Genomic DNA, 25,266 nt, shown 5'->3' on the forward strand with positions numbered 1-25,266 from the left:
ATTGTCGCAAATCGAAGGGGCACCTAATTCTACACTAGAGCCAATTTCCATAGTAAACTAAATTTTTTTTAGACTTATTTAATAGAGTGAATGTGTGGGGTATACATCTCTTAGTCTCCCAGGAAAAGATTAACCTAGAATAATTTGGGTTGAAGATAATAACATAAAAAATGACATACAGTTTTTAAATATTTTGAAAAATTTAATGGTCTATGTCACCCTGTCACTTAGTGAAATAGTTTTTAATTACATTATTTAATATTTATGAACAGATATTACTACTAATAATATTATATAATAAATTAAAATTTACATATTTTAATAATAGTATGATAATTATTAGTGTAAATGTGATTTACAGAAAGTTCCATTCTTCTAAGATAAATTTCTGAAGAAGGTAATTGCTTTTTGTATGACTAGCCAAATTGATGATCTTTTTTGGGAGGAAATTGCACTAGAGTTGATTTCTTATGTTATAATATCTTATGTTATAAATTGCAGCGATAACTTATAAGCATGTGCTAATCTACTTGTCATAGTTATATTAAAAAAAATATTATTGGCTGCTAATTTTCAAATGTGTGTATGTTTTTGTACTTTTATTTACGATAGGTCTGTTTTCAGGACCTATTGAAAATACCAGCAGTATTACTAAAAAATGATATTTTGGATGAATTAGTTTTTACTTTACCTACAGTATCTTAATAAACTTGCTTTATATTTTAAATCTTTAAATTTAAGTACACAGATAATTTCCTAAAGAGTATATGCAAGGTGGCAATACTAAATTTCTTTTTATAATCTTACATTGATCTTGAATTTTTTTTTTCTTTTTTTGGTAAAACCTCTTCCAAAGATTATTTCTTATAAATACCACAAGAATCTTGAAATAACTAGTGTTTATTATTTTAAGATTAAATGCAAATGTGTGCTAAATGTACAAGACATAACATAAATTTGCCATCGGAGGTACAAAAAAGTGGTTGCCATTACCTTAAGTGATCATAATATGTGATATAGTTTCATTTTTTCTTCGCTTCATATGCTTAAAAGATACACTTTTCAGTGCTTCTTCACCTCAGTGAGTTTCAGTTTTTACTCATAGTCTTCATCAGAAGTTATTGCTGCTGGTGCATTGATTACAATTTTCATTCATTATTTAAAGTTTAAAAACTAGTGTGTTCTTCATCCTGTTCCAGTGTTTCTGAATTACTTTTCTTCGAAAGTTTGGTTGCAGTGCTCCATTAAACGTTTACGTTACAATCAACTGTTCATGACCTGCATCTTGACGTATGGAATTTTTCCTCAGAAATTGACCATGGTTAGAGTTTTTATAATATTTTTTCATGATAGCTGTAAAATTAAAAATAATAGGTTACATGTTTTTTAAATTTTATAAGGCCATAATCAACCTTAATCATAAAAGCAGTAAGTAATATTAATTGGGGGTTGTGTAGATTGTTAAGCTGTAAATTAATGGGGTCATATTTAACTCTAAAACCTGCTAAACAGACAGTGTGCAGGACTGTCAAACCTGATTACTAACAGTAATTAATAATTTCTGATTGCCTAAGATAAAATTTGAAAAGAAGTAATCAATTTAAGTCAGGTGGTCAGTTTTTGAGTTTGCTGCATTTGTTTAAAAAAACACATTTAAAAAAATTGTTTGGTAAAAACTTTATGAATATTTTTAGGTCTCATTTGTCACTAAAAGGGATATCCTTCTATATTTTTTTAAAAAACAAGAAATTCCTATTTTACTTATGCACCATTTTATTCTTACCTTTTAGTAGGAATAGTAATTTGGTTAAGAAATACATTGGTGTCTAATATTCATATTATTTGTCCATTTTTAGAATAATTCAGTTTGGGCATGGTAAATGTAATGTAAGCACCTAAGGCTTGAGACTAGCAAGTGTCAAGTGGAGGTCTCTCAATTGTTATCCATGTTTTGAATGGTGATATCAAACCGTATAAATCATGAGTGGCAATATCAGCATAATGTAATTTTGGTTATGTGGATGGTTTCACTATTCTGTCTGGAAGCTGTTTTCATGACAGATAAAAGAACGGATGGATTGTAGCAATTCTTCTTACAGCCACTATGAGATATTGGCAACTGATAATAAAGAAACTTTTTTAAGCTTACTATAGTAGTATAGATAAAAGCAGTATTAGTATTAAAAATTAATCACATTATAATTCTTGACTTTTAGTTCTATAAAAATGTAATGATTAAAATAAAAGCTTTCATGTAATGGTAGTTGCCCATAAATTATTTATTACAAATCTGTGATATATGTTAAATACCAGTTTGTGCAGTAATTATAGAAAAGAAAATAGAATATAGATAGTTATAGAATAGATAATTATAGAAATAGAAAAAGATTTTGGGCATTTATTTTATTATTTTTTTAATTTTTTTTATGAAAAAAGTAGAATACCGTATTCTTTAAAATAATATTTTAGCTTTTTATTATGACTACAGGAATAAAATAATCATTTTATAAGTGTATTGCTGCATGTTTTAAATTACAGTTTTGTTTCAACTTTTGTTTTTCGTAGACTGACTATGTTCATACTGTCAAATTGGCTGATGGATAGTAGAAACTGATGGTTAAAGAGTGACAGATAATAAGACAGATAATGACAGATTTATACCAGAGTTTCTGGTATAAAGCTTGTTGCACATTTACTTCAAGGAATTGCCTTGAAGTAATGTGCTGTATTCGCATTCTTGGGGTAATCTCTGAACAGGATGAGTAATGAAGGAGCAGCATTTTTTTTAATTGTTAAATTTCTTTTTTACATACATAAGTTGTCATTTATATAATTTCCAAATAAGGTGTAAAGCAAGCAGATATGAGAAATGATGAAAAGAACTACTTTTAACTGTAATCAAACTGTAAAAACAAACCCTGATTAATGCCAATAACATTTTTTATAGATTTTTCACTGTGCAAAATATTTATAATCATATTCTTTGCTTTTGAAAGGTTCGTAAGCAGCTAAAACAAAACAGTTCAGCTATGAATGATTACAATGCAAAACAACAAAAGAGACTTCAGCAACAACCGCAGCAAGTTGTTCCAAGAAGTCCTTTACACACTTCTGTGAGCTCCCTTCAGTCATCGCCACAGAACTCTCAGTCTCCTCTCCAGTTTGTAAGTATCCTAATGTGTAGTATATTTAGTGTCTTTTATTTTGTATATATATATATATATATATATATTGTGTAGCATTACTTATTTTGAATTAAAATTAAGATTATAGAAGTACTTTGAGAGAGCATTAAAGTTATCAGTATTAGAGAGAGGTATTATTTTTAGTAATACAGTAGACTGTTGATTAACAAGCGTAATACCGGGAATAGCATTCATGGTTAACCCGAAATTAATCCCAAATGATGATTAATCCAACTTCTGTTAAAAATGAAAGAGAGGGGTATTAGAAAATACTGTTAAGAATTTACGTGCATGTTTAAATAGTGTAATTTGAAGACTAGCTAATTATGTAAATTAAATCAGCATTATTCAAAATGAGAACAAACTTTATTCCCCCCCCCTCAAACTCGTGGATGTTTAATAGAAACTAGTAAACTCTAGCTCACAGATGTTATTGATATCAACTTCTAGCCTCATAACCATGTCCGTAGACACAATGCCATTGATTACAGAATTGCTTTCAATAATGCTGCCTGGCCAAAGTTTCATGCAGAAATACAGATTATTTTATAGTGACCTCTTCTCTTGCCTTATCAATCATCTTAATGCAGGCAATGATGTAAAAGTCAGTGTTCAAAGAGTGCCAAAATTTGAAATGACCTGCTGGTTCATGGGCTGCAGTAAAGGAGTAGTGCTAAGTGGCCAGTCCTTTACTTAGATCCAATTTTCTTGGCCATTCCTTTTCGACTTGTATCTTGATCAGTGTAATTCTTCAAGGAGGCCATTTTATAGCTGGAGGATATGCAGGAGTGTTGTCTATAACAAGCCAGGCATGGAGTCATAAGCAGATCTCAAGCAGATATTTTTTGTAAATGGGCCAAACACTTCATTGATCCAATTAGTAAAAAGGTCATGTGTTACCCACCCCTTATTGATGGATTTCCGCATATGTTTTAGCCTTAGATTGTTCTGGACTATATTTTGTGAAGGTTCGTAGATTGCCCAACTGGTAAATGATAACTGGTTTAATTTTCAAACTTCCACTCTCAAAACTGATGGAGAAGGTCTTTCATTGGTTATGGTCTGAGAATTCTTCCTCCTCAAGAGCAAGCTAAATGTTACGTGGAAGCATACTTTGGCATATAAGCTCGGTTTGGTACCTTTTCCAGAAGATACCTGTGTCATCACATAAAAAACCTGATTTAAACCCTCCAAAACATCTAAATAAAAACCTGCCGCAGCAGATAACCCTCAAAATTCTCATGCTTATTAATATGCTGAGGAAGTTCTCAGCTTCCTTTTATATCTAAGCTTGCTGCTTTTTTGTGCCTCTTTGTGATGTAGATGCTGGTTCTTTTCTTCAACTTTTAGAACCACTTACAGCTTGCCTTGAATTCTAGTTCTTCATCTGTTGATGATCCTACCCTAAGAGCACATGATACCACTGTGACATTGCAAACATGTTTCACTGCGACAGTCTCAAAGTCACAGCAATGTTGTAGGCATGGCGTAATGTCCGCTTTTTGTGACGTCGCGTGGCGATGCTAATGTGAAATCACATTACAACATTGAAGTCACACTGTGACGTTGATGCGACGTGGTTGTGATGTTACACTGTGATATTGTTATGAAGTCACACTGCGGCATTCATGCAATGACACATTGCCACTTTAATATAATGCCATAGAGTGACATGAATGTAACATAATAAAGTGCCATGAATGTAATGTCATTAAACTTGCAAATGCATGTCAAGCAGTACAGGATTACTTTCTAGATGATAAGCGTGATGTACTCCTATTTTAGTGAACAATGAAGTACAACGTTTTTACTGCCCCATTGAGGAATTATACTTTTCAAGGTATTAAAATATTTTGGTAATATTCAGAATTGTTAAATTATTGAAAATGTTCAACATAAGCATTTGAAATTTTCTCATCGTACTAAGTTTGTATCTCACCCTATTAAGCTTATATAACTAATCTGTTTATGTTTATTACATATATACGTGAACCATAGTGTACAGAAAATGCAGAACATAGTATATATGATGCAAAAGTGATCATATGGTCATTTTCTAAGCGCATTATTTTGCAAATACTTGAGTTGATTACCCTGTCCAGAAGGTACATAATTTTGCTTTCATTCTTTAGAATTTAATATTTAAAGACACTTCATGATTTTCCAAAATTTCTAATTTTTATTAAAAATATGAGTTCTTATTATAGCTTATTAAAAATTTAACTATATTTCATAATTTGATACCTTTCCCACCTCTTTGAAAATAAAACTATTTAAATAAAAACTTTTTGGCTTGCAATATTTATAATAACCACATTTCTTATAATCATATCTATATTTCTTAATTTAATACCTTTTAAAGTTTTCATTTGATTTCTTTATTGAAATTAGAAATGATTTCAAACTGTTAAGATGTCAAAAAAGCATCAATACATATTTTGGTAATGATTTTATTGTTTTTTTTGCTAGACAGTTTCTTTAGTATACTTTTAATTGAAGAGAAAAAGATTATTTGATTTCTTAATATAAAAAATAGTTTCTTAGTTTGTTTTTAGCACAATAATTATGAAAACACGTTTATGCCTTTCATTTTAGAAATTACGCAATTAAAACTGAATTTCAGTTATGTATTTATGAAAATATATGTAATTCCACTACTTAATTTTGTAGGAATAAATTTACAACTTTTGTTAAAATTAAAAAATAACAAAAATATAAAACCCTGCCTCTTACATAAAAAAAATATTTGTTTGCCCTACAGTATAATGCAGCGCAATTGTGGAGTTTTCAGAGCCTTTGATTGGCTATCTAGGAATTGGTTTCCTGTTATAAAACTTCCAAAGAAATTTATATGTTTATTTTAAATGAGACAAAGAACTGAGGTCTGTTCCAATAAAAAGAATTTCATGAAGTTATATTTTACCTTAAAATCAATTTTTCTTCCCTGTATGGCAAAGACTTCACTTTAATTAATTAATGTTTTATAATATGCGAATTTCCAAGTTATCAGTATGAAATATTAAAACTCCTTTGTGAAAGATTCCTTTCTTAATTTTTCTAAGCTTTTCAAATACAATTGCAGAAATTAGTATGATTTCATTATCTATTTCTGAAGTGATATGTTAAAGCAAAACTAGATGTGATTAGGTTAGATAATTAAATTAGATGTAATTAGAGGGTTAGAAGTAATTTTTAAGTTTCTAATAACAAAATGAAATATCTTGTTTGCAGAAGTGAAATATACAAATTTAAAATAAAACTATTATTTCAAATAATGTTTGTTGGTAAAGCTTAAATATACATTTCGATTTATAGTAATTTTCATTACATTTATAAAATTGTTTGCAACAGGTTAAATTTTCTGAAAATACAATTTGAAATTAATTTCTTTATAAAATGAAGTAACTTGTACTTTTTTAGAGAAATTAATATTAATTTATACTCTTTAGCCACAAGTGAAATTTTAACTTCCTTCATATATAAGTAATGCTGAAATGTAATTTCCTTATTTTTATATTGTTATCATTTAAATAGTTTATGTATCTGTTTAAAAAAATAATACCATAAATATATTCTCTTAATCTCTCAAGCAACAAATACTTTTGCACAGTTGGTTTTCATGTTTTTCTTAATATGTAAAGTGAATATGAGCTAGTTTTCCTTAAGTCCTCCACAAAGGCATCCCTTCTCTTAGGTAGGGAGCCCTCGTGTGTTTTGCTGTATTCAAATTATTTAATCTAAACTAGGAAATATTTTTCTCTAACTAAATATCTTAATAAGGAAATTGGGTTACTTTAACAACTTAAGTATATTATATGTAAATTGTGACATAATTTCCGAAAAGGAAAGATTTAATATAATAAATTTAAAAAATAATCTCGGAAATTTACATATAGGAAACACGTAGGAATTTTCAGTGTTTTAAAGTAATATATCATTTGTTAAGTTATAATAATTAAAAAATGTATTCTATATAATTAGAATGTGGTTATGGAAGTAGGCATCATTTGTAATATGGTGCTATAATAAGTAATTAATTATTTTGTGACAACTTAATTATTTTGTGAAAAATAATAAAACACGATGAAAGTACTGCAGTAAAATGCATAAAATAAATTTCTTTTTCACATTATCTTTTAACATTAAAAACAACAAAAAGGGAATTATATCTACCAAATAAAACTGACTCTCTAAATTAAAATTTCTCAACAGTGAGACAAAAATGAGGGTAAACTTTTGATTATGTCTTTGCTTCTGCACTGTTTGTAATACAAATAAAAGTTAATCAACTGCCAGATCATTATTTCTTTTTGTTCATAGCATTTAAATTACATTTTATTATTATACTAGAAAGCCTGGCGGTCATACGAAATGACCGCCGTTCTAGATATTATAAATTGTAATTAAAATGATTTGTGCAAAGGTGTCTGCTAATTCAAACTGAATTACCCAGGGCAGGTGGGGAGGACACCCTTTTGCTTACTGCCACACGGGCTTTCCCCCCTTCTACTTGCTTAATTGCTTAAAATAGAGTGAAGTGAAGGAAACCATTGATGGTACATTTCTTAAGAGCCTTCGCTAGCTCAATAAATAAAGGTGATTTAAATAATAAAATGTTAATTCACATGTCAAAGATCTCTTTGTACACAACATTTCTTGTGTAGATCCTTCTATCATTTTTAAGCTCGCCTTGCAGACGACTATCAACTATTTTTAATTTTGCGTTCGTTCTTTCATGAACTCTTGAACAGGCAACATAAAGTTGACCGTGACCAAATGCAGGCTCAGGTAAAAAAATGCCAACATACTTAAAGCATTTGGCCTTGAGATTTATTGATGGTCATAGCAAAGGCAAGTTTTACAGGAAATTATCTATATCTCAATTGAAATGGTATCCCTGTGTCGTGGCAGCTTCACCCCATTGGCTAGTACAGTTACACAAGCAACCAATAAACTATCGGTGACAAACAGACACTTAAGCCGCATATATATATATATGGGGTACCGTAACATCATTTTCTCCAAAAGGGCTGGCTTCCTGGCTTAGCGAAGCACACCGTTGGATTCCGCAGGTCCTTGGCATGCCATTTTGACCATTCACGTCTTCGTGGGACTGTAATTAACCGAGATATTAATTAAAAACTAATTTTTTCCTACGTTTGCCCTATTTTCCACTTTCTTTCTTGAGTTTTCTCTATTCGAGGGATTTGGCTACGTGCCAAATTTTTTTTCCCCTCGAATATCTATGGAACGGCGCCCAGTTGAAATTCGTGATGCGTATCCTTGGATTCCAAAAAATTCTTCGAATCCATCAATACCGTTCTCATCTTTGTACGACTTTCATCATCCGAGATATTAATTAAAAACTGCGGAAACGTTAATTTCCGCACTCATTTTTCTGAGTGGCAACAATAAACTATCGCCAACAAACACTTAAGCGGCTTATATATATATAGATGTTAATTATTACTGATACCATCATTCATATCAATGTACAATAAACAGTGCTTACCTGAAAATGTAGCACTGATGATGTGTTCGGTGAACAGAACTAAAAAAATGGTCGCGAAAATCTTTAAGACAAACAAAAGCTATGCGGATAATACTTTTTTGTCAGTCTCTATTGGTAACACTAGATACGGTAGAATATGGTGCAATAATTTCGAAGTACCACATCAATAGAAACAAGCTATATACTGTTAATATTTTTAATAAAAAAGAAGTAACTAAAACGGTAAGCTATTAGCATAAAAGTATAATTTAAAAAGGTTTACTGAAACACATGGCAATGAATTGGGAGTGGTGCAAGGTCAGCACGCAAGAATACCTCCTATTAAAGAAGAATTACATGAGCAAGGTCACAGTGGGGAAGGTCACTTTTTGTGGTCACATTAAAGGTTTGCTGTGACGTTTATGTGACATCCGTGTGACATTCACATCCACATCACAATGTGACATTTCTGCGACTTTAGACCGTGGTCACAAATGTAATGAAGAAAATGCAACATTGAGATCTCACTGCAACGTCATAGCAATTCAGTTTGCTATATGGGTAGTGTCTTCTTAACAAGGTTGGCAAAAATTTGTTCCACCTTCTGACAAATTATGTGTTTGTTAATAGTGTTGCTTTGCATTTGTTTCTTGTTGATCCTTACGAGAAGCAATTTTTCAATATCAGTGAGAATGTATGGCCATTGCGTAGAAACACCTGTGACGTCCTGTGAAGCATCAGCCTCTTTCATCTTTAGACCAATTATATGTGCATGTTAGATTAACCACACGCACACCTCTTTCTCGAATCTCAATGCTTTGTTGTTTGATTTGATGGTCCATTATCATTGGGGACAAACATATAAGTATGTTTATAATAAAAAATGTACACAACAATGTGTCTGAATGCAACTTTCACCAGTGACAGTAATATGCTAGCTGAACGAGCACTAAACTCAGATTGATAGCCAAGATGCAAACAGGATCCTTCCTGTGGTGCTATGATGTCTCCGTGTCACTGTTTCTGTGAAGTATCGCTCAGTAAGGGAATAATATTTTTAATACTTTGTTTATTTTATTAAGTTTATAAGTGTTTAATACTTTGTTTATTTGTTAAGCGAAGTTTGACCGTATTTACATTATTTTGGGAATTTTGACATGCAATTATTTTACAGAATCTGTATTAGAATAACCTGCCTAGCATTTATATAAAAACAAAAATCTAAAAAATATATTATTTGGAAAATTACTTTAAAGGTTAAATGATTTGTAAAGTGGTTTAAAACTGCTGTCTTTCCTTAATTTTAATTCCAATACACTTATCTTTATTATCAGGTGCATGTACGTAGGTTTCTGATTACAGCTTTTTATTTTACATTATTACCCTTCCTTTAGTATATAATTGTTATAAGTGTACAAGGAGAGAAAAGAAGAAACCTGAATGGTTTGTTGATTGATAAATCGTAGTATGGAATGGATTGCTTTTGAGAACTTTGTGTGGCCTTTTAAATGATTCATGAAAGCCACTGGTCTTGGAAAGGTGTAAGAAATAAAAAAAATTGTAAAATAGCTTTTGAATTTAATTTAAATCTCTCGCATATTTTTTTTTTCAGAGTCATACTGCACCCCAGTCACCCATGATGCCTCCATCCCCGGTGTGTTCATCAAATTCAGTTCGTATCCAGCATTCACCTTCCCCTCTGATGCAGTGTCCTGTATCTATGGCTTCTTCATCTGGGCATCAGACTGGCGGGCATTCTCCTTTATTCTCGCAGCAAATTCCACGGCAGTTCCAAATGGTGAAAAGTGATGGCAAAAATTGGGTTAATCCGGTGAAAGTAACGCAAGTGCAGGTAGTGTGCAAAACTATTTTTTTTCTCCCTAGTGAAACCCTATTTGGTATGAAATTTCATTTGTGTCAGGTAAAGCTATTTCCTTCATCATGTTGTGCAAATAAGGGAACCATCAAGGAACTCATTTATTTCAAATGATTTGACAGACACTAAATAGTCTGGAATATAAGTATAGGTTTCTATATTTCTGAAAGTTTCTGTTGTTATAAGTTCTGAGTGAGAATTATAAAGCGACATGAAGCAATGAAGTAACTTTAGACATGATCAGTAATCAGTTGTATTAAAAACTAAACTTTCTATAATAAGCTACAACTGAATGTAATCTAATCTACTCTTTCCTTTTCAAAGGGTAGAGTGAAATTTCGCAGATGAATCTGTTCTCAATATCTGTGTGTTCGTTTCTGTTTTGCATTGTTTATAATAATTTTTCTAGACTTCATCTTTTCATTTTTTGTTTATGTAATCGTCCTGCATTGCAACAGCTCGTATCCAATCACAGATACAGAATTTAAACAACGAAATAAAGTTTATAAATACCTTTGCTACTATTGTCCAGCCCTTTCCCCTCGCACACACTTAGCTTTGTTTGTGCTAAGATATATTGCTTTGCTGCTTCGTTTCGTCCTTTGTCTGAAAAAATGTGATTTGCTACAAAACGATTGTAGAGTGCTTATTGCTCCCATAGTGAGGTGTAAATGAGAATTTACTTGCTCAGAATGATTATTCATCAAGAAATAAAATTTTATCTTCTTATCTACGTCAACATCTGAAAGTTTCTTCTTCTACCATGTATTCCATCAGTATGTGGGCCACACCTATAACCACTTCAGCTTTGACTAAAAGATAACTGATGTCATCTCTCCCATGCCTCATAAAGTTATTGCGATTAATAGAGGTCATCTACAGAATTGTAGAAATGTGTATATATGTATTTATAAACAATAGTTGAGAAATTTGAAATTAAGGTGATGTATATTATTAAATTTGCGCAGTCTGCTGCAAAAATATTTAATCAAGGTATAATAATTAAATCATGAAAGGTGGGCTGTCCGCTAACAGGAAGCACACATATAAAAATTAAAACAAAGACATGAACATTTGATAATTGAAACAATAACAGTTCAATAAAATTTATAAAACTGATAGGAAATATAAAATTTGTTAAAAATTCCTTGGTTTTTATCAAGGAGCAGCCTGAGAATTTTCAACAGAGCCACATTTCTGAAATATATCTGGATGATTGTTAGCATTGGAAACATTAAAACAAATATTGGAAGAATTAAAAAAAAATTTTTTTCATTGAAATTAAAAAATTTTAAATTTCAATTTAATTTTATCTTTTAAATGTTTTCCAGTATTAACAATCAACTAAGTATAATTTAGAAGTATTTCTGTGTTGAAAGTTCTTAGGTTGTTCTTTGAAAAAGATGAGGAAATTTTCAACCATTTTTTATATTTTATATCAGTTTTATTAATTTTATTGATTTTTTTTGTTTCCCTCCCAAATTTTGAAATCTTTATATTTTTGTTATAATTTTGATGTGTGTATTTCTTGTTCAGCAAAGCCCATCTTTCATGATTTAGCTATTATATATATATATATATATATATATATATATATATATATATATTAATATCTCTTGATTATATATATAAAAATTTACAATGTTTGTATTGCTCCAAGATTTTATCAAGAGCATTAAGTTTAATTTTCAGTGTAGAATATTGTGCATTTGTAGAAAAGTGAGAGGAATGCTTCATAAGCATACACCATGGAATTTGAAATTATTAAAAAATGCTGTATTTTACTTAGTCAATTTCATTGAAAAAGGAGAACTTTTCATTTCTAAAATTTGTTTATTGAAATGCATTTTCACCACATATTGGTAGGCAGTGTATATTTAAAGACTGTTTGAATATAAAAATTTGTCATCAGATTTTAAAGTAAATATTATTTTTTCAGTTTAGTTAAAATATTATGTATAAAAAGTAAGGGAAGCTCATTCATTTTGCAGGATTTATTTTATTTATTTATTTTTGTTTCCTGCGTTTTCTTCTTTTTTATTAAAATAGTATCTTTCAAAAAGTATTTTTTTTAGGGAGGGGGGTGAAGAATCCAAGAATTCTGAAATTTCTGGATGGGGATTTTGGATGTTGAGATATAAACTAAGAATTAATTCAAAAATTCCTAAATATGAAGAAAGCCAAAAATTTTGGAAAAGTTGTTTTGCAGTTGTTGAACTACAAACTGAGTGAAAACCATGGAAATAGTTTTGTTCTGACAATGTTACCTGTAACTTACAAGGTGTTTTCCTTTAAATGTGAGGTATTTTATTCATTAAGTATAATAAATAACCTTGCTAATATATAAAGCAAAAAAGATCACTAATTTTAGTTATATTATTAGATAAATTATTTCATGGATAGAGAGATGACATATGAACTAAATCATGTTCTTTTAAAGTCTTCTGGAATTTTGAAAAGGGAATTAACAATGCATTTTGAAGCTTAAGAGAATTGTGTAGTAGCATTTCAGATTTATTAGTAGATTGCAGATTTTTTTTAAAATGTAAACAGTCAATTATCAGCTAAGGTAAATAAATAGTATTATGATGTAAATAATATAAAATTCAGATTTTGCTTTTTGTCATTATTTTTTTAAATTAATTAGTATGTGATCTGTTGTTTTTCTAAATAGCAGTAACAATACCCCAAAGCCTTGTTTCTAGAAAATTTAAATTTTTCTTGTGCTCTCTTTGAATATTTTTATTAAAGAAACTATAATAAATAATTTTTGTACTTTTTTGTAGGGTGAAAATGTGCAAGTTGCAGAAAGATTTCAGAAAAGGGAATTGTTTGAGAAAAATCCAAATCAGCAGACATTTTCATTGTCAAATACTGCTCAGTCACCTTCAGAGAATAATTTAAAAGGTACTTATATGTTTACCTATGTTATTTTCACTTGATTAGCATTTGGTTTTATTTTGCAGTAATGTTTTAGATATTTCTGATTTCCACAGCATTGAAGTTATTTGTAGCTTTCTAACTTGGGCATTGTATAGATCTGATCCTTAAAGTTATTGTGCCCAAGAGCAAAAGGGTTGTGCCTATCATTAACTAAGTCCTGGGGTATCTTATTGATGACAGTATGAGTCTGTCCAGCTCTGTTCTGGTTTTAGAGAATAACCTGGGAGGATAGATCTTTCAAGAAGACTTTCAAGTCATTGGTATTTTAAGTGCTTTCCTGCTTAAAGACAGTAACAGGGTTATTTGAAATAATGTAAAATGTAGGTATTTTAAAAGACAGTAATAAATTCATTTTATAATAGAGATGTACCAGAACAAATTTAAAAGGAAGGAAAACTCCAGTGTTTTCTTTTTCCCACATAGTGTTTTGAGGACAGAACATGTGGTGGTGCTGTAATCACTAGAAAGAAAAATGGAAGAGAAGCTGTTTTGCATCTTATGGTATGCACAAACAGAATCCGTAATTTGTTCCAAAGTCCATTTCTTAGAAGGTTTGGAAACAGTAGTTTGACTCGAAGCATTTGAAAATGCTATCACCAATTTGAAGAAATAGCCTGTGTTTATGAAAGCACATGGGCGTGATATTATGGCATCTGTTTTCCTACTACCATGCATCAAAAACAGCAAATTAATTGTGAAAGAAAGGGGTTCTGATGTCATTAAGGATTATTATTAAAAAGCATTGTGCATATAAATATTTTTAAAATGTTACAGCATTTAATTAATCCTAATCATCTACAATTTTAAATGGGTCACTATGTAGAGAATACAAAGAAAGATAGTTCTGCATTCTGCTCAAAATCCATCTTTTCTTTCTTCTTCAAAAGCATAAAATTTTCCAAGAATTTGACATTTTTCTAATCTTAGTTCCCCATCTTATAACCCAAAACTTCTTATAATCCATGTTTTTTACCGTGGGAGGCAATTATACTGAAGAAATGTAAATGAAGTTTAAAATTCTTTAACTGCATCCACAACCTGGTAGATTTACAGTTGAAACTAAGTATTCTTTGTGTCTCATATGACCATAATCTCACATTTCCATTGGATCACCAGCAAATCTCAAGAGAAATGTTGCAAAACAACCAATGGACCTTCTTCCGATTTTCTATGTCTATCTTTTTCTTCTTAAATATTTAACTTCTGAAAATAATGAAAATAATACAAAAGGAAAGTCATAAAGCTGTTGTACAGAATTCAAGGCATTCTTTTCATCAGCACCTGCTTTAACGTTATGTTGTCCTGGATAAAAAGGCAAATTGGCAGTCCTTAAAAACATACATTTTAAAGATGTATTTAGTTTGAATCAATTTAAATTATTAAACATGTAGTTAGAAAGAAACATGTGATATAACATAAAATTGATAATCAAGTAGTACAAGACAGTTGAAATTAATTAAGAATTACTTACTTGTACCTAGATGCAGACTGTTAACCACATATATCATTCACATTTTTAATGCTATTAAACAGAAATGTATTATTGCACAATCAAACAAAAGTAAGATCAACTACCCTCAAATCCCAAGAAAAGTTTTCCCCCTCACTTTTAGGTCTGCAAACTTTTTGCATTTAGTGTAAAATAATAATAATAATAATAATAATAATAATAATAATAATAATAATAATAAAATATTTCTTTTGGATCATTGATCAGTTCATCTTTTGCTTTGTATGAGAAGTTAACTTTTTTCTTATGTAGTGTCATTACATAGTATGTTATTGTTGATTCAAAATTAGCCTTGACGTTAGTTTCAGTAGCAAGTTCTATTGCTTCAATAATAGCTTCTCTGAAAGACTTACATGATCGAAGATTCTTAAAGAGTATTTTGCAGTTTTTATGAAAGATCAAGTGCAGATATTAGATCAAAATCTTTTGCTTGCATCAACTTCTTTTTGGATCAATGCAGTTAAATATTTTATGCCAAATAACTAACAAACTAAAACTAAACTCGGCAATACAAAAACCTCGTAGAGAAACGGCAGTGCCCTGATATCTGCTTTCTAGACTGTTAGCTGCTGGGTGCTTGTGCATTTTGCCTGTACAAGTGGTCTGCTTATCGCAGACCCTTCCCCAGTGTTTAGTCCCCAAGCGAACTTGGTACTCATTTTATCGACCCACTCAAGGAATGAAAGGCTGAATCAATGAAGGCCACTCAAGGAATGAAAGAATAAAATGAATGGCCAATGAAGGAATGAAAGGCCACTCAAGGAATGAAAGGCAATTGCCGAGTCCGGGGATCGAACCTCAAACATGTGGTGCTATTGCACGATGCACTAGCCACTGCACCACTGGGCCTCAGCTAATGAACACAAAGACTTAAATTGTTTAATAAAATTTAATAAACCCGAGGCCTCATCTCTTGTTAAATTATAATTTCTTGATTTTCATAAATGCTTAGCAAGGCACCTTATAATCTGAGTGTAATCTTAAAGGCTTTAAGGCCTGTATCTTACTCTCCTATCTAGTGTTATTGATTGTTTTAAAATACATAATCCTTAAACATATTTTTAAAATATTGCCCATCGAAATGTAAATGCTAAAAAAATATACATATATATATATATATTGGATCATGTTGAAGAAATCAGCAGCTTTTAAGGATGCTTTTGCCATATCATTAACAACTAAATTTAGAGTGGCTACGGCATGGAGTATTAATTCTCGCAAATTAAATTTTTTATTTCTCGACTGTACTCTTCTCCCGTCATAATGGACCATAATGGACCCTACCCTTTGATATCCTTGAATCTAAATCGAAATTATGAAGTTCTTTATTTATAATTTCAAACATATGTTTCCTTGTGGATCTTTTAGCTGGTAGAAAGTTGAAAAAGCTTTAATTAATTTTTATTTCAACCTCACTGGCATAAAATTCATTGAATGAAACATTACGAGAGTCAATTGCTCCACTTAGCAATTGATCCAATTGCTAAGTAATGTAAAGAATACAATCTAAATTTATGGAAAATTATTTTAATTTTTTATTTCATTAATAATATGAGATTTCACCCTTTGATGCTACAGGTCTGTTATTTCGTTTTGTATATTTTCCCGAGATAGTGAGCTTTAGCCCCCCTTTTTTTTAGCACTCTGTGGATGTACTCTTTCATAATGGGATCAGATTCAGATAGCAACTAATCTATTTTAAATAAATTATCATTATTATGCTCAAATAACTTGCCACTTGTACCTTGAAATGCCAGATAACTCTTAGCAAGCACTTTAGGGACTGCTAAGATAATTGACTTCTTAGAAGCACTTCATACCAGTAGTTTAGATCAGCATTTTAATAATTCTTTGAGCAGTCTATAGTTTTACAACAGTTTAACTTTTGGTTTATTTCTAGCCATGATTTTTGTGCCTAAATATGACTGTAAATATGAATAAAATAATAATTAAAAATGAAGATTTATCTTTTTTCTAAATAAGCTGTAATTAACATAACTTCAAAATTATATTTCATTGACCAAATTAAATTAACAAATCACACTGACCTAAAATAACTAAATATTATGCATAATGTGAATTTACCTCTGATGTATTAGCAAGAATAATGCTATTGTGTAACATAATTTCTTTTTCATCTTCCTGAACAGTTTATTTATAGTCCCTTTCTGAACAGTTTATTTATAGATCTAATTACATTTAAAATTTAACAAATCACACTGACCTAAAATAACTAAATATTATGCTTAATGTGAATTTACACTCACTATCACCTCTGATGTATTAGCAAGAATAATGCTATTGTGTAACATAACTTCCTTTTCATATTTACAGGTAATAAACAAGTCTGTGCATGAAATTCTTTCCTATTCCTGTTCAAACAGGTTCAAACAACACCTGTCTGCATGCTATTCTATGCAGAGCATGCCTAATATATTGTGTTAATTTATTAGCAAAATAAGTTATTACTTTATATGATTTTATTCCCAAAATATGGAAATTTACTATATTTATGTAAGGTTCTGGAATAATATAATATCATTTAATATGTTTACATTTAAATAAATAAATTAGATTGCTTTGATTTTGTTTGTAAAATAACTGCTTAAAATTAAAAATTCTGAATTCTGTAGTAATACACGTATTTATCCTTGATGGTTCCTGTACATATACAACTCCTGTAAAAATAGCTTTCCATAGGCCACGGCAGCTTATATAGACTGCTATAATGAATGTTTTAAAAAATAATTGGCTTCCAATCCTCCATAATCATGGAATCTTTGAATATTGTGATACAAAATTTTGCAAAATTGATGATGAGATTTTCCATTTTCCCTGAAATGTTAATAATACATAGGTATAGTATTTTTGGTTATTTAATTAATCATATTTTTTTTTTTTTTTTTTAAAGAATTAAGTAATGGAAATACTTTTAGCTTTGGACACAAGCAGTTAAATACAAACTGTAAATCTTTAGTGGGAGAAAAAATCGATATGTATAAATTTCGATTTATTGCATATTTAACATATCAGTATTTTTTTCACATTCACAGCCAAAATGCTGCCCCTAAATTTTGACATGCCAGTCAAAATGTGTAGTTTGCTTGCCCCTAAAGTGATTCCTGCTTCCATGTATTCTCGGGGCATCACTTCAATCATCACATCAATTAACAATTAGAAGATCTGATTTTCATTGAGAGCAAGTTTAATTTTTTACAAGATGGCTGTTACCAAAAAATCTAATGAGGCTGTGTTGGCATCGAACTAAAATGTTGTGGAAAATAATTTTTCGGATTGAGTGTCATTTCAATCATTTGTCTAACTATCTTTATAAAAAAAAAGTGAATGGTTTATATGTGTCAGTAGTTAGTTCCCAGCAGGTAGTTCATGGATTATTTGAATTATGCAGCCATGTCACTGATTTAATATTATGTGTGGTGACTTCGCATGTCATATTAAATCTATGAGAGTTAAGGTTAAAATTACAATTTGTAAAATATGCATTATGCTGAATAAGTTTAAAAAATTGTATCTTTATGTGCACAATATTTAAAGTTTAATATTTTTGTATGACCAACCACAAATTTAAGAAAAATATAATTGTACCATTGCAGAACTATATAAATCCATCCAAACGAGCAGCTTCTTTTTTCTAGTTACATCTTAAAATTTATTGAAAATTATTATTTTCTGAATAACAGGTGCTAAAAAGTGGTCTATGTCAGTAAATTTTTTCATCTTCATGAATTATCATTTTAAATATTAACCCTCTGGCTGATCATCCTGCGATTTCCATGGGCAACTCAAATGTAGCAAAATTTGCTTATCCTGCGATTTCTGCGGGCATATTTTTTTCTTCCTTTATTGAGGAGCGTGTCCCGTTTTTTCCCCTTTTAACCACTGAAATAAATTATATGCAGTATTAGGGATTTAGTTTACGTTTTGGTCAACAGATATCGTTAGTTGACCACTAAATTGCAGCATTTGAAGGCACATGGTATTAGCGCTCATACTTCACTTTTTACCGCTTTTTTTTTTTCAGAAGTGGCTGCTAGAAAACGTTCAGCGATTATCTTTATTATTTAATTAAATTATTGAATTATTAATTAGATTTATTGAATCTGGTGCAAAAACTGTGAAGTTAGACTTTGCCTTGAACCCTGTTTTGAACTCTATCATACTAAACTGCATTTCTAGGATATTTTTCCCTCAGCACTTTATACTTTCTTAATTTTTACATTTTTTACTTTTTTATATTATGCAATAAATAGAAATTAACTGTAATTCAACTGAAATTTATTTAAGAAAAGATTTTTTTTGGTGATAACATCTGAAATTAGTTTTTCTGGCAACTTAGTTTCTAATGATACAAATCTATATAAAAAATATTTTCTAGGAAGAAAAAGTGCATTTTTCAATTTTCTATTATATATAGATTTAAGATATGAGGGGGGGGGGAAATACAGAATTTTGGAAGCAATTTCGGTCCACAAATTGAGCAGTCAGAGGGTTAATAAAAAAAATAAATTTCTGCTATTTTGGTATGATTATTTTCTTCTAATTAGTTGGGTAAATATAAAGACATTTTAAATGCAGTCTTAATTTAAGGTACGTATGTTAATATCATAGATCTTTGTAGCAGATATTTTCAGGTTTTATTAAAAATTTATTAAGTGCATGCTGCTTTTAAATTAGGTGTAAATGATGCAAAGAAATCTCCTACGGATGACAGTTCTGTGAAAAGATACCAAGATGAAATTACTCCAGCTACTTTGCCAATGCAACACACTGAGGAGCATAACTTTACTAAGCCTGAAATTGGTAAGCTAAATTATTATGATAAGATTGTTTAAATAATGTATGATTATCGTGATTCTGATGTTTTACAAATATGATTTTATGATTAATGTATTTTATAAGCGACAATATGCCATACAATTTTCTTAGGTTTAATATATTCTTAACTTTTGACATCACTGTTCGGTTCTGCTGTTTTGATATGCTTTTAGGAAGTGCAATACTGCTTAGCATAACAATTAAAATTATTTACTTATTTTTATTCCTTCTAGAGTCCCCCCCCTTTTTTTTGTTGTTGTTGTTAAAGGTTAACCATAATATCAGTTCCACTTTGTTAGGAATATTACTCTCTAGCTGTATATTGCTGTTATATAATACTTCTTTTTTCCAGAGAGCAGTAGTCACTTTTGGCTGTGATTCAGTCAGTTGCTGTAGTCTTGGAATTGACATTTTATCTCATACATGTTCCATAGAATTAATATAGGAACTGTACGATGGCAAATCCCTTTCTAAAACATTCATATAAATAAATCATGCTTTACTAATATATGCTGTACTGGTTGAAATTGAGTTGTACCAAAACTGAAAGGACCTTGCAATAAAGTTTTGCCACAGTGTTGGTAGGACTGAATTGTCTTCAGCATTCATGTTTCTCTCAACAGGAAGTGGGAGGCCAATGCTAAATCATCTGAAACCAAACTATTCCATAATGCTGTCTTTGCCATCAAACTCGACTTGCAGAATTATGCATTCCTGTAAGTACCGTTCTCTTGGCATTCTCCACATTCAAACAATGCCATTGGATTTCCAGATGGTATATTTAGATTTTTCACTCCATATAAGCATGTCTCTTTCAATTTAATGATAGAATTGCTGTGAGCATAATAAAATTTTTGAAGATTAATCTTTGTCACCAAAAGTGACGTTTTTATCTGACCATTGTGTAATTATAACTAGTCCTATCACTCTATAACTATAGGCATATCTGATCGTATGTAACTGTAACTATGTCTGAAGCAATTTTGAGAAATCCGAAGCACTCGAAAATTCTCGGCATCCAGGGGAAAACTATATAAGGCGGAGAGAGTGTCAGTTCATAGTTTTTGCTTCAAGGTTGAGTTTGGAATTTTGAGAGATATTCAACATTTTAGAACTTCAAAGTGGTAACTACTGATTGAGTTCTGTCATACTGAGACTGCTGAAAACATCCAGAATGGTAAAGTGTTTCTTTTGGGAAAAATCAAGCCCTCATCGGTTCTTTGTGCAGTCTATTCATTATGAAACCATACTGATGTAGCAGTTTTTGGTGTCAGAAAAGCACTTGAATGCTGGTGACAGGAGCGATGGAGAGCAACTAATACAGTTGATGACAGCTTTTGTTGCATTCCTAGAAAAGATGAAAGGGAACGTGAAGTCAGTTAAAGCAGAGATGAAAACAGACCAAGATCAGATGAAAGGCCAAGAAAAGGGTTAATATGGATCATGATGAAATGAAAATAGAAATTACTAGCATAATAGAAAACAAACTTAAGGCTATGGAAGGCAGAATAGACATGGTTAAAAATCATGTTAGAGCAACTCAAGTAAGAGTTTCTACTGTTGAATAATGAAGATAAAGTTTCTGCTGTTGAAACAACAAATCGAAAACAGAGCTTTTACTGCGCTTGCCAAGGAATTTGACAGCTTGATGAAATCCATGGTAACAGCAGGTCACAATTCTAATGCCTTTAAACTCCTGCCTATATATTCTCGTGCCTCTCTAAAGTTATCCACCAATGGTGGAAAGACCTCATGGCAAGTGTAGAAGACTCAGTTCTCTACATTGGTGGATATAAATGAATGGTAATCCCAAGCTAAGGCTGGACTTCTCCCTGCTTCTGTGAGAGCACATGCAGTGGAAACTGTGCTTTATAAACTGCCCAAAAACCATAGGCTAGAAGTCAAAGCTCTATCTGGCATATTCAAGCTGCTCTTTGACAAGAAGTATTAAAAGACTATAGCAGGCTTCAGTTAAAATCTTGCCAACAGAAGTCCAGAGAAACACTCTAGTAGCTTACCATGGCTGTTGAAAGGCTGTGTCATCTTGGCCTTTTGGATTGTCCCTGCAGTACTTAATCGATGGCAGATGTCAAGTATCGAAAAAGCGCACTAGTGTATGCTGTGAAACCAGAGAAAGCCCATCAAGCAAGCCGTAGAAACCGTCACCCAATTAATAGTTCTTATATCCAGGAACCAGTGGGTTAAGTGACTGCTCCATAAACAGTTTAATCAGGCTGGTTAATGCCTTGAGGCAGAATAGGAGTGGCAACAAACCAACCTTAAATTTCTGGGAACTGTGGTGGTGAAGGTGATGTACAAAGGATCTGCAAAACACCCCAAGGCACGGAAGCTAAAACTAATCCCCAGCAAGGAGGCAGGAAACAAAATAGTCCCCACCTTGCAGAGTTGAGGTTGTCAGATATTGAAAAGCACCGTTTTATAGTGAGTGCTTCAGATTTCTGTAATAAGTAGTGGCAGTAATAGACTTTTCATCATGGGACATATAAAGGGAGCTGCTTGCAGTATGAACATTGATACAGGAGCCAGAGTTACCATTACCTGAAAATTTTTGGCTTAATGACTGGAAAGTAAACTCATCTGGATGTCCCCCTTTGTTACCCTCTAAAATATGTCTGATGAAAAATTGACATCAATTGAAAGTCAAATGTTAACATCATGTTTGGAAATGCTGCCTACCATCATACGGCATATGTGGCAAATATTACAGATCCTACCATACTTGGATTAGAGTTACTAAGGAAATAAAATTTTTCCTTGGGCTTTAAAAGTAACAAACTGCTTTCTGCCTGTAAGTACATAACTCTGCTCTGTAACTAATTTTGATAACTAACTTTTGTTGCCGTTGGTCAGAAATTGCCAAAAGTCACAAAACTTGCTGACATTTTGGTCTGGTCCCTGTAGAACTGTAATGGGTATGTAATTGAATAACTGTAATTGATGCTATATGTAGTTGCAATCGTACCAGGCCCTCATATGCCTTTCAGTAATTTTGAGAAGTTGGAGGTACTAGATATCTTTTGGTGGCTGGCAGAAAAGTGTACAAGATTGGGGAGAGAGATAGTTTTTCTGTACTAGTTGTTCAGTTCAGTGTGAGTTCCGAGTATTAAGATAACTATGTCTTAGTTTTGTAGTTTAGGTTCACTTGTATTTCCATTGTATTTAAGTTGAAGTGTAATTACCGATTGTACTCTGTGATACTGTAAAGAGTTGTACAAATATTTTTGTGGAAAGTTCCAGATGTGTGAAATGTTTCTTTTGGTAAAATAAATTTTATAAAGTTATTATCAGTTCTGTGGCCTAGAAACGTTTTCTGCAAACCCATCCCTATACTTCCGTTGAATCAGTTATAGCTGATTCTTTTTATTAAATCTGTTTAAACATTGAATAAGAAAATATGATAATTTAAATAAATTTTATAAGGCACAAAGGATCAGTAGCAATCCAGATGCTGAAAAATCTGGCAAAGAGAGTCATCTGCAAGGATGTTTTGGGGGTTAAAGTATAGAAGTAGTTACTTTCAATGTTTTTCAAATGTCTTCATTTCATGTATGAAATCATAGGAATCATTAAATCAAATCATGCACCCCGCCCTTCATTGGTTTTAAGGATTGAAATTTTTGCAGAATAACATTCACTTCAGTAACTTTGTAACTTATTTTTGACAGTATGTAAATCTTTCTTTTCAAAGGGAAAAAATTCTTGAGATTAATATCAGTTATTGAACTGATATGAATGATGTATGATAACACGGCTTGTTGTGGATTGTATTTCTTTATATGTAGATGTTTCAGATTGCTAGGATACTGGTTTATCAGATCTTTTAAATATTAAGGAGAAAATGAGCTAACAAAATTATTCAGTTTTTTTTTTTAGTATCTTTTTTAGCATTTTGCAGTCTGATGATGAATCAGTTACCACTAGGCTTACTTTTTTCATTATACTTAACCTGCATATATGTCTATACAGTGCGTTTGTGTACATTATATAATACCTTGCACTACATTGTATGCATTATTTTTAACTATACTATTTTAACAATTTCGCTATTAGAATTTTATTTAATAATTTTATTTTATTTTTAGTGCAAACTCAGAATCTCTTACTTAAAGATTCAAAATTGGACGTTAATCCCACTGCGGATTCGGCAGTAAGTGTGTTCCCCCTTTCATTATAGTTGTGTTGTGTTGTATAGAAGCAATTGATTATTTTTTCAAGCTATCTTTTTAATGTGTATGGGAAAAAAATGTGTTAAGTTGCTAAAAATGATACTTTTTTTATTTTATTATTTATTTATTTATTTTTTCATTGAAATGTAAGTTTTTTTTTCTCCCTATTTTCATTTGCTAGGTGCCTCAGTCTATTTTATCACAAAGCCTGCCAAGCTCTGTGTCTAACACTTTGAAATTTACTCTTCGTCAAACAGGGATGCCAACTGTATGTTTGCCCAATTCTGATCCAAATGTGGATAGTTCATCAGAGGTAGTATGATTAACTTTCATGTTTTACATATAGATTTAAAATTGTATTCTTTTTTGGCATTATGCTATTTTGTATTCTAAGAATTCCTTCAGCTAATAATCAAAGTTTTAATAGATTTTTTCCCCATGTGTGACAATAGTCTTTAATTTTTAAGTCTACAGTCAGTATTGGAGATGATAATTCTGCAGTTAACTGAAAATGATATCCATCACTTTTAGTCTGAGGTGTAAGATAAAGTACTAACTTTAATTTTCAATAGTCTCTTGGCTGTCCATTTTTAATTTGGTTATTACCCCCTTTTTTTATTAAAAATAACAACTGCTTGTAATAAACTTAACTGTGTCATTTCAAAATTTATTGCCATCATATGATTCTTAGGTGATGCTAATGACTCAGGTACTTACATAAGACATCAGCCCAGTAATGTTTTCTAATTTGGAAACTGAAAGTGAATATTAACCAATAAAGCAAACTGAAACTACCTCATTTTGACTCAAGCTTTCATCTGAGGCATAGCACATTTTGCTTCTGTACTGTCAGCTTGCTTTCCATCTGCTGTTCATTCCTACATTAATTATTAAAAATATGTAGAAAAGGAGCATATGTACAAGAATAGGCATGCAGTTCGTGGCCATTACTATGTGTAATTCAAATTAAGAATGTACTTCTCAAGAATTAAATTTAAATTGGAATCAATTAATTGGAATTGAATTTAAGGAAATTAAAATTGTCTAATAAAACTGTCATCTATGCACCAAGCTCCATTACTCTGTAATTCATGTTCATTGTTTCCTATTTCATTGGGATGCCATCTTCTGAATTATTGCATAAATATGTTTTACAGATTAAAAAAAATTGGAAAAAATAATAATTATTTTTAACTAAAGTCACAAAAACTGCTGCAAAACACGCTACATAAATTAAA

General features: G+C 31.0%; 1 protein-coding gene across 4 annotated transcripts in view; it reads left to right on the forward strand.

Moving 5' to 3' along the window:
* LOC118192375 (histone-lysine N-methyltransferase 2C-like) overlaps nucleotides 1-25,266 on the forward strand; it is a 284,640-nt gene that overhangs the window by 169,820 nt on the left and 89,554 nt on the right. For all 4 annotated transcript variants that reach the window (XM_085813029.1, XM_085813032.1, XM_085813031.1 and 1 more), the window contains exons 42-47: nucleotides 2,997-3,164; nucleotides 10,289-10,528; nucleotides 13,339-13,459; nucleotides 19,701-19,826; nucleotides 23,945-24,009; nucleotides 24,210-24,341. In XM_085813029.1, the coding sequence (XP_085669155.1) occupies nucleotides 2,997-3,164; nucleotides 10,289-10,528; nucleotides 13,339-13,459; nucleotides 19,701-19,826; nucleotides 23,945-24,009; nucleotides 24,210-24,341 (852 nt within the window). The remainder of the gene's footprint in view (nucleotides 1-2,996; nucleotides 3,165-10,288; nucleotides 10,529-13,338; nucleotides 13,460-19,700; nucleotides 19,827-23,944; nucleotides 24,010-24,209; nucleotides 24,342-25,266) is intronic.

The sequence above is a fragment of the Stegodyphus dumicola genome, chromosome 3, assembly GCF_044657685.1.
Source record: "Stegodyphus dumicola isolate Sdum_Otavi_A_Nest chromosome 3, ASM4465768v1".
Lineage (NCBI taxonomy): Eukaryota > Metazoa > Arthropoda > Arachnida > Araneae > Eresidae > Stegodyphus > Stegodyphus dumicola.